The sequence below is a fragment of the Helianthus annuus genome, chromosome 5 (assembly GCF_002127325.2).
Source record: "Helianthus annuus cultivar XRQ/B chromosome 5, HanXRQr2.0-SUNRISE, whole genome shotgun sequence".
In the NCBI taxonomy this organism is placed as follows: domain Eukaryota; kingdom Viridiplantae; phylum Streptophyta; class Magnoliopsida; order Asterales; family Asteraceae; genus Helianthus; species Helianthus annuus.
Genome location: NC_035437.2, coordinates 173,998,195 through 174,015,262, shown reverse-complemented (window position 1 = coordinate 174,015,262; position 17,068 = coordinate 173,998,195). Strand labels below are relative to the sequence as shown.

At 34.7% G+C, this 17,068-nt stretch overlaps 1 protein-coding gene and 1 long non-coding RNA gene across 4 annotated transcripts; one reads left to right on the top strand and one right to left on the bottom strand.

Annotated features, from left to right (window-relative positions):
• The first annotated feature begins 10,814 nt into the window (after positions 1-10,814).
• Positions 10,815-12,585, top strand: LOC110942231 (cytochrome P450 93A3). Its single transcript, XM_022183981.2, has 2 exons — positions 10,815-11,774; positions 11,844-12,585. The coding sequence occupies exons 1-2, from the start codon at positions 10,884-10,886 to the stop codon at positions 12,474-12,476; spliced, it is 1,524 nt and encodes a 507-aa protein (XP_022039673.1). The 5' UTR covers positions 10,815-10,883; the 3' UTR covers positions 12,477-12,585.
• Positions 12,586-13,000: 415 nt separating this feature from the next.
• On the bottom strand, positions 13,001-16,469 carry LOC110942233. Of its 3 annotated transcripts, none has more exons than XR_002594671.2 (8): positions 16,241-16,469; positions 16,082-16,151; positions 15,728-15,827; positions 15,179-15,412; positions 14,941-15,044; positions 13,935-13,982; positions 13,344-13,452; positions 13,001-13,252 (listed from the first exon to the last, which is right to left on the bottom strand). It is a non-coding gene; the product is annotated as an uncharacterized LOC110942233 (long non-coding RNA). The 3 variants fall into 3 exon arrangements; XR_004893656.1 differs by having other exon boundaries at positions 13,935-13,970; XR_002594672.2 differs by having other exon boundaries at positions 16,263-16,469.
• Positions 16,470-17,068: the final 599 nt, after the last annotated feature.

The window sequence follows — 17,068 nt, the reverse complement described above, 5'->3', positions numbered from 1 at the left end:
GTTTCGGGTCAAAAGGAGGTGTAAAACTCATTTTATGGCTAAAACGGTCAAAACCGACATAAGCCGAAATGACTAGGCGATCTAGGATCCGTTCAGCCAAAAATTAATTAAAAATCATCAAAATTCCCAGAATATTATATTACTTCTGTTGGTAAAGAGTTTCGTATCAAAACGTGGCCAGAAACGGGTTCTACGCGAAAAGGACCGTTTATGTGAATTTATAATATAGTTTTACGCTAATGGCCATAACTCACAATCTGGACCACCAACTGATCCGAAATTTTCGGTGCAAGTTCATATATTAGAAATAAAGATTTCTATCCTTTCACTTTTCCAAAAATCCCGTTTTAAATCAAAAAGGGCAAAATAGTCAACTTTATGCATAAATCGGAAACATGCATTCGAATCGGCTAAGCATAGACTCATGACATAAAATTTCCAGAAAGTTTAACTAAAATGCCAATGGTCAAAAATGCTCAAAAATACAGATCTCACACATGCATGTACGGATCCGAACCGATAGTTTACGAAAAAGTCATTTATTAAGACTTTCGGTTCCAATCCGGGTTTACACTAAAGATCGTCGAGTTGATCGTGGTAAAATACATTCTTATATTCATAATAAAGCTTTCTATGAAGATCAAACAGATTGCATGTCATCTATATCATTATTCATGTCATTTTTCACAAAAATCGCTTCTGTTGACTTTTTAGAAATAGGTTTGACTCGACATTTAGCATGCATGTAGTGGGAATCAGAGAGTACCCTTTTGAGGGTTTGTTTCCCATAATATTACCAACATAAATCAGGTTTCAATTCGAGAAATGACTGATTGAAATCCGTTTAATCAGAAAGTCAAAGCTTATGAACACACAGTTTGACTTTTAGCAATAATCAAAGTAATAACGGATTAAAGATTGAATTGAAAGCTTACAAAAGTCCTATAGGTGTTTAATGAACACTAGAAGTCGGCCTTGTTGATCAGATTAGCTCCAGGAAGTCTTGAGAACCTTTGTAAGTCTTGAGAGCTCTTGTTCACAATTGTAAATGCTCAAGAATGGTTGCAAAAACTGATTTAAAGATGAATTCTGATCCTTGGGAGTAGCCCACTGTAGTAATAGCCATGCATGGCATTTGATTGGAGTATTTGGAGGCAAGACCAGCTGTTTGGCACTTAAAATCGGACCCAAATCAGCCATTTTTGCGAATTCAGTCGCTGGCAGACCCACGCGGCCCGCTTGGGCTTTACCAGGCGGGTCGCCTGACCCCTGGTTCAGCCAAACAAGTTTCAGTTTTGGCAGAAATGGTCCCTGAGCTTGTACGCGATGTTTCGGCTACTTTTCTCGACCCGCAAACCCCCAAACTTGGTTTTTAAGAACCTTAGGACATTTACCAACATGGTAATGTCCTCGGATAACTTTGCGCTCAACCGAAAAGCCATGAAATTCGACATTGACGCTTTTAGTCCCTCGAGTACGGTTTTGGCCATAACTTTCTCATACGTTGACGAAACTTCATGAAATTTTTACCACATATTCTAGTGAGTATATTTTAGCTTCTCGAAGCTTCGGGTCTGCCAAAAGTTCACTCAGAGGTATAAATTAAACATGTTGACACTTTTGGCCCCTATAGTTTGTAATTCCTCACTTTTGTGCAATTTCCGCGTCGTATGATCCATGAACCATCCATTTAAGGTTATAATCATTATGTGGGGTTATCATAGAGTCTATTTATCCATTGTTGACACTTTGGACCCTTACGTTCCATAGTTTTCACTGTTTGTCACTTTTAGTCCCTCTAAAGTATATTTTTACATACCGGAACCTTATGACACGTGTCAAGACATTATTGGACGAAATTTTTCGAGGTGTTACACTTGTCAAAAACAAGCATAACTATAAACTCATGAACTTGAATATTTATGAAAACATGTAGTAACTTATTAACACACTTAGTAAGTCTTGTTACCTTCCAAAAGGTGATTAGTTCCTTTAAAACTTTATTTTTAAAGAGTTTGATCTTTCACAACTTCTAGTCATATTTTCTAAAAATATTTCTTTGTGAAATTTTCTTATTACACAAGTGTTTCTACACTTGTTTATCCACTAAAAATGTGTTAAGTTTATGTAAGATCCAAGTTTTAACAAAACTCATACTTTTCACTTGGTTCTTTTGAAAAACCACTCATGGATCTTTAGATCGACAAGTTTACAACCTACTTTGATCTTTGTTTTTCAAGAAAACATTTATTTATTCAAGTTCATAGTTTATGTGTGGATGTTTCCATCATCCTACACATCTCTAACTTTCACATCTTGCTAGTTCATGTTTTTAATCATGATCTAGCAAGTCCATATGATGATCCATATCGTTTTTACTAACAAACAACAAACAACAATCATAACAACACAAGAATAACATGATTTCTTCATCAACTCAACACTACTTCATCACTAGTTAGTTTATGTTCCAAGACTTGTTTATGTTTCTTTAGCGTTCTTATCTTTTCATCATTCTTTTAACTACTAACCATCAAAAATATGAAGAGGATGAAGATCTAAGACACTTACCACTAGCACAAGGCTAGGGGAGTTCAAGAGTGTAAAAGTGGTGGATAAAAGAGAATGAAAGAGGTCCTTGAGCTTCCGAACACACCAAGCTTCGTTGTATGATCTCTAAAACCTTTGGATGCCCTTGGATTGCTTGAAAGAAACTTGAAGGTGGTGATGGTGGGTGTGGTGGTTTCGGCCGATCAAGAAGAAGAGATGAGGAGAGAGTGATGGTGAAATGTTGTTGTGAGAATGTAGTGTGGTGATCTCATGTGCCTTTTTATTAACCATCCTCACCATTTATCCATTGTGTATAATGTTTCATTATTACTAAACATGATCTAATAAAATAATCAACAAAATCATGTGGGGTGAGTCCCCATGTAACCGGTTTCGAAGGGGGGGGGTATAGGGTTGGGTTTCAATGGATGGTTAACTAATTTAGTTAGATTTCAAATGTTAAGTTAGTGTGTTATGATGTGTGATATAATATATAGTGTGTTAGGGTGTTCGGGGACCCTAACTAGCTTAGAATAATAAAAACAACGTGTTTGGCAATATTTTTGTGTTCTGGGTAAAGTCCGGTTGTTCGGTTGGGTGTTGCCCGTTAAAGTGCTAAATAAATCCATAAAGTGTCTTTTATGCTATTTTATGTGACACATTTAATTCCCAACACTTTGGAAAGTATCTAGGACTATTTTGCCAAGTTTTAGCACTTTACTAGCATAGTTAAATGCTGAATTTTGTTTATTAAGTGCAGAATTCTGCATTTAAAGTGTGTTTTAGACACTTCCCGGCACTATAACTATCACCTAGTGACGCAGTTTTATGGTCATCACTTCCCTACACTCCCTACTAGTGTATTATTCTATCTCTGGCTCATACTGGCCTCAAAAACATTGTCTGTCTAGGTGTTAGCATTGTCAGCATGTTTTCTGGGTTATCCGCTCACTGTGCTAACTGTGCTTTGTGCATAAGTTTGTCACTAAAGTTTGTATGAAATAAATGAAGTGACAGTATGAAATGCGATGCATATGTATGTATGTAACAGAAAACAGAAAATAGTTTAATCACAGTTGTAATCAAGCATAGTCATTAAGCATAGATTAAATATTAATTAAGTGTACGGATACCCGTAATTGTGAGGGTTGTCACAATCTTCACCGTTCAGGTCAGATCCAATCTGCAGAATCTTGCAGTTTCTTTTTTATCAAATCAAATGTAGATGATGAGACAGGAGATATGGCATCATAGCCACCTGTGGTAATAGCAGGGGCGTTCAAGCTTAATGGGCTGGATCCATTTTCAGTTAAAGTAGTTACGTTATGCATTGATATTGATTGTTCTTTTAAAGCATCACTTTCCTGCTTCTTTCTTAACTTTGCCACAACTGCTGGTATTTGCCAGCTGCTCAGCTGAAATAATAAAAAATTGTAAACATCGAAACTGAGTTTACATGTCAATATAAAAGTAATGCAAGTCAAATTGAAGTAATAAAACTTCATTATAGCAAATAAGCTTGTGTTACCTTGGTTTTAGCATTGTAGTAATATCTTTTCCTGTCATTTGTGGTGACCAATGACCAATCTGTGCCAGCACACTTCTCCCTGAATAATATACAAAATAAATTAAGAGAACAGAAAGTTACGGTAACGTAATACCATAAAAAAGTTCATCGTAAAAATTCTATCTTTAATTTTAATATAGGGCTGAGGCTATTGATCACCGTATATCTTCTTAAAAGCATTTATAGAAGTATATAACCTCACTCAAGAACATCAAAAAGATCTAAGTTGTACATTATATTTCTCTCTATTGAAAAAAGAGTAATTTCACAATACCATACTGATACTTGTTCCTTTGAATCTCAAACATGACTTAGAGTGAAGAAATGGGAAAAAAGTGTAAACAAACTATTCATGCAAATCAGTCACCATGAAAGAGGAGTTGGTTGTGCAAAAACTTTATTAGGCTGCCAACAAAAAAGTAGAAAACAAAACAAAAAAAAGAAACCATTAGTTCATTCAGGAAAGGCACACATAAAACAATAGATCAGTACAATGATGCTAACATACATCAAGCTGGTTTCAAATTTTGCTACCTAAAAGAAAAGGAAACTACATGAATTTGAACGCCAGATTAGAGAAAACCACATCAATTAAAACTCAAATACAGTAGACATTTCATAGGTTTTAAAACTCAAAGACGTATCTCTCCTTTAAAACCAACGGGTTTTTGGTATGTAGACTGTCCAGTCACAGCATTATAATAGTATATGGTTTAGAAATTCAAGAAAACTGTAAATTAACCCAAATTTTATGACTTTTTTAACAACCCACATCAATTCATGAAAACTGTAAATTTAACCTAATTTTGTGATTTTTTTTTGACAACCCATCTCCTACATGTGTTAAAACTATTTGAATAATAAAAATTAGGTCAAATAAGTTAGTAGCATCCCTAAATATTAGTTCGACAACAATTAATTCCAAAGGTAAACCATCTCAAACAGATCTTCATCTAATCAATTGACAAAATGCAACTCAAACTAAATCACCAAACAAATAGTAAATCACATACATTGTTTCAAAGTTATGAACTATTTAAAGTCATATACATACTCTAATTGCCAAACGTGTGGAGACAGCTTATATTGTCAAACTGCCAAAACATTAAGCAACTACATTGAATAGAGAAATTAGGCAACAATTGAATTAAGTTAGTTTTGAAACCAATTTAATCATGGAACAATTTACAAATCAATTTATTATAACAGAATAAGACATGTAATCAAATAGTATAGCGGGATTTTTATTTCACATCAACATACCTCGCCCGGATTAACAATAACCATGTGAGGCGTAAAATTTCCACCAGATGCAATCCTTTGACCTACAATTTCAAATATTAATTTTGTTTGATAAGTTGATTCATCATGTCTTTTAGGAAACACATCCACATAACCACTCTGCATATACCAAACCATTTCATTTTCAACATAATAATAAAATACGAAAACTGCCTTTGTTTTGTCATTTTTTGCACCAATTCCTCAAAATTAGAGATGATGAATTATGAATTAAGATTACGTACGTAAAACGCCACCACAATGCCTGTTGTATTTCCGTTGGCAATTTGATTTTGGCACTGAAGAATCCATATTCAAATCTTACGAAAACGTAAAATAACAATCAGTTACAGTTTATATTCAAATCTTACGAAAACGTAAAACAACAATTAGTTTTCAATTCGAAAATAGTAACCGCACATACCGGATTACGATTAGAAGATGGATTGATCGTTGTCGCAGACGATTGACGATTGAGAGAGATAAAGAGGCAGACGAATTTTGATCTAGGGTTTGGGTTTAGAATCCGGATGAAGATTGAGAGAGAGGGTCAACATACTGATTTTGAAAAAAGAAACCATGATTGTTGACTGAGATCCGGAAGAGGCAGATTGAGATCCGGATTAGGAAGATGATTTCGCCTCTAGGGTTTTCAGGAAAAAAGAAACTATGATTGAGAGAAAATGAGAGAGAGTACACAAGAAGCGTATCAAAGAAGCCAAACTCAATCCAGCCCTTAGAGCTATGCCACATGTCCTCCTCTATGAGATATGCCACATGTATGCTTATGTGTCTGCTTATTTGACATCAACCATAGGGTGACATGTGTCCCCTATGGTTTCTTTTATTAGAGATATAGATTATACCATTAATTTACTGGTTTACCGGATGGGTATACAACTAGTTCTTTAAATTTCGTGAATTAAAGTTATGATTTCTGAAATAGGGACCATTTATTAAAATACTGATAAGCCAGAAAGATGATCCATGTAGTTCTTTGTAATGAACTAGTTATGGTGCTGCTCGCGTTGTGAGACATCAAACCGAATAATCCTCTCATAATAAAACATGTACGTTTGTGTTTAACTTAATTTTACATACTACTAATAACACCATCTAAAAAAAATAGCATCAAGTCAACTAATCAAAACAAAAACAACCATACCTTTGCTGAAAATATTAAAACGATGGAAAAAGTATAATTTTAAACTGGGCAAAATTGTAAATTTTCAAGAGAAATGAGCGTGTGCCAAGCAGACGTCTGGCATCAGCACGAATAAAAATTACACCAGTCAAACAATTAAAATAAAACACTACCCTAGTTTTGTCACAAAAAAAACCTAAAACGATGGCATGCCTGTAATTTTACAATGGGGTCGAAATCGTAAGTTGATAGAAAAAAAAACAAAAACGATGACAAAACTATAAATTTAAACTAGGGGCAAAAATGTAATTTAGCTAAGAGGAGAAAAAACAAAACCAATGGAAAAAGTAAAAATTTAAACGGCATAAAATTATAATTTGACTGTACCAATTAGAAGGTGACACATAAAGCCTGACACTATTTCCTCATGTAAGAAGTATAAATGTTAAGAAGCATAGGTCAACAAATGTGTGCACGTGGTTTATTATAGCCTTTAATTTCTTCGATCTATAAGGGGACCCAGGTGGAAGGTTTTTCTCCATGATGAAAGAATTTCACATGTGAAACAATTTCGAACACCAGCGCCACCAAAAATTTTCATGCGTCAATTATATAACGCGTTAAGAATATAATGTGTGAAGAATGGAAGAATGTGAGGGAATATGAGGGTTTATTGTTGCCTTGTTGGATGTTGTAAGGGGGAGTGGGGGTGGTCATCACTAATAACTCACAACATCCAATTAAGTTCTGCTATGTCATCAACCATTATTCTATCACTCACAAGCTTTTTTTAGTGGCGGTGGTCATCATTAGTGATGGAATTTCATCACTCACAACTTTTTTTAATTTTTTTAAATTATAAATTAACAATAAAACACTAAAATTATAAATTTCATTAAAATTAAAACATACTAGTTCAATTAAACATACTAGAAATATTTTAGACTACAATTTAAAAAAAATTATAATAATAAAGAAAACTCTACTCTTCGTCCGACTCATGAAACTCCAAACCTAAAGAACCTACTAGTTCTAGTTCGATTAAATCGTATCTCAACCGAAAGTGAGTTTCTTCATCACGCAAGTTTTGTTGGATATTTTCTGGAACGTGAACTTGTATAGAAGGATCCGGCACCCAATCCGAAGATATTGCACGTCCGTCTTAATTCTTTGATTGCATATTGTGTAATATTGGATTTGGACACCTATTCGAATATACATACTATAAATAAATATAATACCAACAGGCACTCATATGGCAAGTCTTCATCAAAAGTTTTAATATTTCTTGAAATAGAAACAACAAACACACAAACCCATGTCAAACTGAAGCAACGTTCATAATTTTCAACAATTTCAACGCGTGATGTTTTACACGCGCGTAATTTTCCACGAGTTATATTTTGGGGTGGCGGCGGTGTGCAAATCTCAATCACGAGTGATGGGGTTCCATCACGGATCCACCCCCAGTCCCCTAAGTGATGGACATTTCTACTAAAATCCATCACCAATGATGGAATAAAGCTCGATTACGTGGCAGAACTTGATTCAAATCTTATGAAAACATAAAATAACAATCAGTTACAATATTCAAATCTTACGAAAACGTAAAATAACAATCAGTTACAGTTTATATTCAAATCTTACGAAAACGTAAATAACAATCAGTTTTCAATTCGAAAACAGTAACCGCACATACTGGATTACGATTAGAAGATGGATTGATCGTTGTCGCAGACGATTGAAGATTGAGAGAGATAAAGAGGCAGACGAATTTTGATCTAGGGTTTGGGTTTAGAATCTGGATAAAGATTGAGAGAGAGGGTCAACATACTGATTTTGAAAAAAGAAACCATGATTGTTGACTGAGATCCGGAAGAGGCAGATTGAGGTCCGGATTAGGAAGATGATTTCGCCTCTAGGGTTTTCAGGAAAATAGAAACCATGATTGAGAGAAAATGAGAGAGAGAGTACACAAGAAGCTTATCAAAGAAGCCAAACTCAATCCAGCCCTTAGAGCTATGCAACATGTCCTCCTCTATGAGATATGCCACATGTATGGTTATGTGTCTACTTATTTGGCATCAACCATATGGTGACATGTGTCCCCCATGGTTTCTTTTATTAGAGATATAGATAATACCATTAATTTACTCGTTTACCGGATGAGTATACAACTAGTTTTTTAAAGTTCGTTAATTAAAGTTATGATTTCTGAAATAGGGACCATTTATTAAAATACTGATAAGCCAAAAATATGATCCACGTAGTTCTTTGTAATGAGCTAGTTATGGTACTGCTCGCATTGTGAGACATCAAACCGAATAATCCTCTCATAATAAAACATGTACGTTTTTGTTTAACTTAATTGTACATACTACTAATAACACCATCTGAAAAAATAGCATCAAGTCAACTAATCAAAACAAAAACAACCATACCTTTGCTAAAAATATTAAAACGATGGAAAAACTAAATTTTAAATTGGGCAAAATTGTAAATTTTTAGGAGAAATAAGCGTGTGCCAGGCAGCCGTCTGGCATCGGCACCAATAAAAATTACACCAGTCAAACAATTAAAATAAAACATTACCCAAGTTTTGTCATAAAAAAAAACCTAAAACGATGGCATGCCTGTAATTTTACAATTGGGGCAAAATCGTAAGTTGATAGGAAAAAAAAAACAAAAACGATGACAAAACTATAAATTTGAACTGGGGGCAAAACTGTGATTTAGCTAAGAGGAGAAAAAACAAAACCAATGGCAAAAGTGAAAATTTAAAATAGAGCCTGACACTATTTCCTCAGGTTTCTAGTATATAAAAATATAAATAAGTATAAATGTTAACAAGCATTGGTCAACAAATGTGTGCACGTGGTTTATTATAGCCTTTAATTTCTTCTATCTATAAGGGGACCCAGGTAGAAGGTTTTTCTCCATGAAAGAATTTCACACGTAAAACAATTTCGAACACCAGCACCACCAAAAATTTTCACGCGTCAATTATATAACGCATTAAGAATATCGCGTGTGAAGAATGGAAGAATGTGAGAAAATATGAGGGTTTATTGTTGCCTTGTTGGATGTTGTAAGGAGGAGTAGGGGTGGTCATCACTCATCACTCACAACATCCAATCAAGTTACGCCATTTCATCAACCATTATTTTATCACTTACAAGCTTTTTTTAGTGGCGGTGATCATCACTAGTGATGGAATTCCATCACTCACAAACTTTTTTCTTTAATTTTTTTTAAATTATAAATTAACAATAAAACACTAAAATTATAAATTTCATTAAAGTTAAAACATACTAGTTCAATTAAACATACTAGAAATATCTTAGACTACAATTTCAAAAAATAATAATAATAAAGAAAACTCTACTACTCGTCCGACTCATGAAACTCCAAACCTAAAGAACTTACTAGTTCTAGTTCGATTAAATCGTATCTTAACCGAAAGTGAGTTTGTTCATCATGCAAGTCTTGTTGAATATTTTCTGGAATGTGAACTTGTGTAGGAGGATCCGGCACCCAATCCGGAGATATTGCACGTCCGTCTTCTTTGATTACATATTGTGTAATATTGGATTTGGACACCTCTTCGAATATACATACTATAAATAAATATAATACCAACAGGCGCTCACATGGCAAGTATTCATCAAAAGTTTTAATATTTCTAGAAATAGAAACAACAAACACACAAACCCAGATCATCAAATTGAAGCAACGTTCATAATTTTCAACAATTTCAACGCGTGATGTTTTCCACGCGTGTAATTTTCCACGAGTTATATTTTGGGGTGGCGGCGGTGTGCAAATCTCAATCACGAGTGATGGGGTTCCATCACGGATTCACCCCCAGTCCCCTAAATGATAGACATTTCCATTAAACTCTATCACCAATGATGAAATAAAGCTCGATTACGTGGCAGAATTTGATTGTAAGTTCTGAGTGAGTGATGAGTGATGACCACCCCTACCTCTAAGGTTGTGGACACACAATTTTTGGAGGTAGTTCATGCCTTTATTTGCTGTAGAAACGTATAGTATTACTTAGCTTAATTATCGCCATGCTAGTGACAAATAGATGGATTGGAGCTCTCAACCATTAACCATTGGGCCCATCTCCATCAATATTTTTTAGTCAAAACTGTGACACTTCGAGGCTATGATATCGCACAACTGCGTTCAATATTGCGGGGCTAATTGCTTATAGCTATAACAAAATATTATGTATATATTTGGCACTTAACTTACTTTAATCATGACAGACAAAAAAAATTAGGAATTTTTATTATATAAATTAAGCAAAACTTTCTTATCTTCACTACAACCATGCTAGAGTTCTTCTTCTTCACCACCTTTCTTGTATGCCTGATGTCCTCCATTTTGATCTCGAAATTACGCAAATCTTCTCATCTTAAATCTCATCTTCCACCAACCCCATTTCGCCTTCCCATCATCGGGCATCTACACCTCCTTGGTCCAATCCCTCATCAAGCTTTACACAAGCTTTCCAACCGATATGGGCCAGTATTTCAAATCTTTCTAGGCTCCACACCTTGTGTTGTTGCTTCTACACCAGAAACAGTAAAAGAAATCCTTAAAACGCGTGATGCCGCATTTCTTGATCGACCCTATAACTCAGCCGTGAACTGCTTGTCCTATGGATACAAAGGCCTTCTCTTTAGTAATTATGGATCTTACTGGAAGTTCTTCAAGAAGATCACCATGTCAGAACTCCTCAATGGTAAAACACTGGATCTCCTCCTTCCAGTTAGGCAAGAAGAACTTAACCTTTTCATAAAATATATATCACAAAAGGCGAAAGAGGGTAACTCTGTCGAACTTGAAGGCGAGCTTATGAAGTTGACAAACAACGTGATATCGAGAATGTTTATGAGCAAGAGGAGTTCAGGAGAAGAGGAAGGGTTAGGGGAATTAACAAAGATAATTACCGAGTCAGGGAAGCTTACCGGTACATTTAACCTTTCGGATCATATATGGTTCTTTAAGAATCTAGATTTGCAAAGATTAGGAATGAAATCAATGAATACTCATAGAAGATTTGACGCGTTGATGGAAAAGATCATCACGGACCTTGAAGAGGCAAGAAAGCAGGCGACACACGAAGAAAAAAATTTGCTCAACATTTTACTCGATATATCAGAAGATGAGAGCAGGGAGATAAAGTTAACCCGGGAGGACATTAAAGCCTACATTAAGGTACGTAATAAACATCGAATCATATCATATTTAAAAGAGTTATTTACGGTTGTTCAAATATAATTGCAGGATATATTTGATGCCGGAACAGACACTTCTGCTATAACAACTGAATGGGCATTAGCAGAACTCATCAACCATCCAAACATAATGAAAAAAGCAGTAGAAGAAATAGACCAAGTCGTCGGAAAAAGTAGGCTTGTACAGGAATCGGACATACCAAACCTTCCATACCTCCAAGCAATTGTTATGGAATCACTACGGTTGCACCCTGCAGCCCCACTAATTCAAAGATTATCAACACAAGATTGCACTATTGGAGGATATCATATTCCAGCAAACACTACAACTTTCATAAACGTTTGGAGTCTGGGTCGAGACCCCGCCTACTGGGAAAACCCACTTGAATTCAGGCCAGAAAGATTTCAAGAAAACAAGTTGGATGTGAGAGGACAACACTTCCACTTAATACCATTTTCGACTGGAAGAAGGATGTGTCCAGGGATTTCACTAGCGTTGCTCACGCTACCCACAACCCTTGGTGCAATGATTCAATGCTTTGAGTGGAAGGCAGCAGGGAAAAATGGGAATCAAGCTATAGTTGTTGATATGGAAGAGGGTATGGGACTAACGATTCCTAGAGCTAATCCATTGGTTTGTGTTCCCGTTGCACGACTTGAACCCATCCCCCTATACGTGTAACATGCCATCCGTCGATTTTTATTTTTGTACGTTGTGACAACCGACAAACTCGAACAAATTTAATTATGTTTTCGTTATGTTAATGCATTTTACACTTAATTTTGAGTAACTGGGTCTTTACAATTCCAGCAAAGCCCTTTTTGTAAGTTTAAGTCACATTTGTAGTAACTTTCAATGATTACCGGTACACGTTTAAACTTTTAAAGAACTAATGTAAGATAAAACAATTCAAACGATACAAATATATATTGTATATATAAATACTAGGTTATCACCCGGGGCTGCTACCCGGGTAGTTTAATTTTATTAGTTAATAAACATGTATTTTTATTAAAATGTACATATTATCTCATTAAACTTTTACACGACATTGAATAATTGTTATTGTTAATACAATAATAAATTAAAAAATGTCTTCATTTATGTTAACAATAACAACTTAAGTAAATACTGTCATTCATAAATGCATACACGGTCCAGTAATTTTATCACCTAAGATTGCTTCCCGGACAGCAAAAATTAAATTACATTAATAATAAGTATATATATAAAATTAATGCAAATAAAATGACATATTACATAAATTACTAAAAAAGTGGATTGTTGTTTCCAACCTAACCAACCACAAATTATACACATTAAGTACACAAAATTATAATCACCAAACAAATGCCTTGACAGCTTTGGAATCGGCACCTGGCCCCTCAAACTGAAGGGGGCCGGGGTTTCTGTAAACATCATCCAGCAAGAATCTTGTTGCATTTTGTCTAAGCAGCCTGCACCAATCACCACCATTAATAAACCTTATTTTCAATTGTTCCCTCAATATAAAAGCCTTATAAAAAAAATAAAAAAAAATCCACTTACTCGTATACTTTGCCTCTCAAACCTACGGTAGCAGGATGAACAAAAGGTTTCCCAAGTGTTGTAGCCCCTGACCCTGACCCGCGACCATAATGCTTGACGATCATCATAGCTTTTACAATGTCCAGTCAAAAGTAGATGCATATATTAAATATATAATTTAGTATATATATATATATATATATATATATATATATATATATATATATAAACTTATCAAAACCTTTCGGGCCCTTTGAAAATTTAGGCCTCGGATGACGGCACGGGTTGGCCGGCCCAAAAGCCGCCCCGGAAGTGAAAGATGCCATGACCATCAATGACTTAGTAAAAATTACCAAAGTACAAAAAGGACTCAAAGCAGAAAGTTATATTAGTAGTAGGCAATTTAAAATCTTACAAAACATGCAATTTATATATTTTACATATTATTTTAATGGATAGTAGGCAGTGAAACATTGTGAGACCATAACACACAAATGTGAAAATAAGTGAGTGAGAGCTTATGTCAACGTGACATTGACGTAGAGTGTAAATTGTAAACTCTTAACACATAGCCTAATCAAAGATATTAAAAGTAAAAGTGTGCAAAATTACCATCTTGGAGCATATGATTGAAGCTTCCTTTATTGTCTTCAATGATTCCTGAGGGGTTAATTCAATTTGTCAATACACAAGGAAAATAGACATATAAGTTAATAACAAAATTATTACCCATTACCACAATGTTCCCGCAAGAAAGTATCGACATGGGCAGACCTACGTTTGCTTCAAATCCACTAATTACTGTGGTGAAATAGAGCTAGTACCACATTATCATCACCCCCAATAACTAAAGAGTGTAAGATTTTCCAGCTTAACTAAGATGGGATTCTTGTATCTATGGTGCTTACATGAATTTTATAATGTATATCACCTTTTATTGGTGAAGGATTAATCTTTATTATAATGAAAACAATCTCAAATATACAAAAGTACTTGCTTTATAAATGAAACATACAAAAAAAACTATTTTAAGATTAAAAACTACTAATAACCATTGATTTTAATATGTTTGGATAAATCATAATCAAACTAAAGGATATTTTTATAATAAAAACTTGTATATTTATTTATAAATTTTTAACTAACTATTGTGATATCTCAAATCCACTCCTATCGGTTCGACCAGTCCGACCCGACAAGTGAACCAGTAAGGCTACCGGTTCGATGTCCGATCTAGTTTTGAAAACATTGTTTATAAATAAAATGATGACACAAATACCCTTGAAACAAAAACTTGCAAACTGAAATCCTATTATATAAAGATCACGTTGGCTATGCTTTTTCCAAGGGGACCCTCTAAAACTTGGTAATAAGAGATCAGAATTGTGTCCAACTTATTCATGCTTCACAGCTAATGATTTTTGATTAATCTCAAATTAACAATATACATCTTTCATTGCATAAGTACATTAAAAGTGTTCCTTTCATCAAGTGTTTCAAACTTTAGCAATACTTGATAAACAATTTAAATAGATACCATATTATATTACACCTAATTCATGATATGGGTCAAACATGTACAACTACAAATGCACATGTACAACCTTTGTTTCCATACCTTTGACCCAACTTGAGTTGACCAAAGCAAGTAGAAACGGGTAAAGCAACCCTGAAAAAGTGTTTACAAATATCATCCCGTCTAAATCGGCTATGTCTCAGTAGCTGCCAATAATTATGTGAATCGATTCAGTATCAAAAATTATCAATTAGCGATTAGGAATTTAGGGCAAACAATATGAGTACATCGCGTACATATATACAGATTTCTAAAAAATAGTCGTTAATATATTACATACCTATGTTATCCTTGAGAACGACATTGATTACACCTAATCCCGCCCTTAATCTAACCTGCAATTGCCACGCCATACAGAAAGAAAAGGTTGACGCTTTGAAGAATTACTATACCAAATATGTTGCCACGTGTAAATGTAAATCTTCCAGCAGGCGATTTCGCGATTGTTCTGGGCTATGGCCTATCCAGCCCCACTCAACAAATGGAACTGCTTTCTTGTCGATGTGACTGTCATCTGCAACGAACACCGAGAGTTAGCAACATGGATAGGTTGATCTGGGTTCTATTTAATCTCAAAAGGGTCGAAAAAAAGATTTGCTTAAGAGGAAAAATGTAATTTTCGGTTCATACTAAAAGTGATTTGTTTTAACCTGAACCCACTCTCAATAATTTTATCATAGTAAAACGTATATATAAAATCGTTAACCACCAAACTTTGATAAGTTTACTTTCCAAATCATATAAAAAATCGCTAACCACCAAACTTTGTTATTGAAATCCTTTTACTTTAAAGTTATAAAGAAGTAGCAAGAGATAGATGATCATGTACCTTAGGTAGTGCTCCATTCTTCGTGTGTCATTTGCATCTCACACCTCTAAAATACGACTCTTTAACACATAACTGCTTCTCCCAACACCATAAAAGAAAGCTGCAAAAAAGAAAATTAAAAGTAAAATGATCTTGCTTAAGATGGCTTGTTTGGTAGTTATTCAACCATCTCAACGAATCTGCACCTGCTCTTAGTTAAATCTTTGTATAATAAACTTAAATTTCGTACCGAAAAAGCTAAATGTCGGTACCGAATCGGAACTAAAAATCAAGTAACTATCACCTCTAGTGTCAAATATAGCAAAACTACATACATGAAAAAAAATATATATCAATTAGCTGAATAAATTATACCAAGTTCAACATTCTGGAAAGGACTTCCACTTCCAAAAACTATGTTTAGCATCAACAGTATTGCATTCACCTGTATCAAAGTTATATAAAAATTAGTAATATTCAATGGCTTCTGTAACTGAAGATATAGATGAGATCTTTACAAATGCGAACCATTACCTATGGGAGTTGGAACCATTACCTAACAAACTCCATAAATCGATCACGATGCAATTCACACAATCACGTAACCATAGATATCTACATCAGATGATAAAATTCAAACTAAATTTGACGAAAATTTGGCTTCCAGATCACTACAATTCACGAATATAATCCTCCAAACGTTACGGTAGAAGCTTCAAGCCAAAGGAAGAAGGAGGCTAGGGTTTCGTGTGAAGCAGTGAAGGAAAAGAATGAGCTACAGGAATTTAGGTTTTTTAGATGACTTATATACCCGGGTCATAACACGGGTCGGATCACATTAAAACGGGGATCCGCGTTCAATTTTAATACCCATTCAGTTTCCCGCCAAAACCAAATCTAAGAAGCCCTAATATTGCGACACGTGTCCCAAATTTTTTTTGTTTATTATATATAATAGATAATAGATAATAGATGTAAACTATTAGTTTACTACTTAAAAGATCGAGCTCGAAATTTGTAAGAACGAAATTGTTACACGATGTTGAGAACGCGCAAGTAAGCGGGACCGGATTAACACTGTGTTCCCGAGTTAAAAATCCCCCCCCCTTCCCTCCCCTCCCCTCCCCTCCCCTCCATGTCTTTCCAAATTGGAAAGACTATTTTCAGGCAAAAAAAACCCCATTTTCCCTCCCCTCCCCCTGTTAAATGGATCTCTGGAACACCATTTTCCCTCCCCTCCCCTCCCCTCCCCCTGTTAAGTAGATCTCTGAAACACAACGTAAATATATTGGAACCTTCATTTTTAATCGTAATAAATATTTTAGATATTTATTTCTCATTTATAAATTTTTAATAATTCAT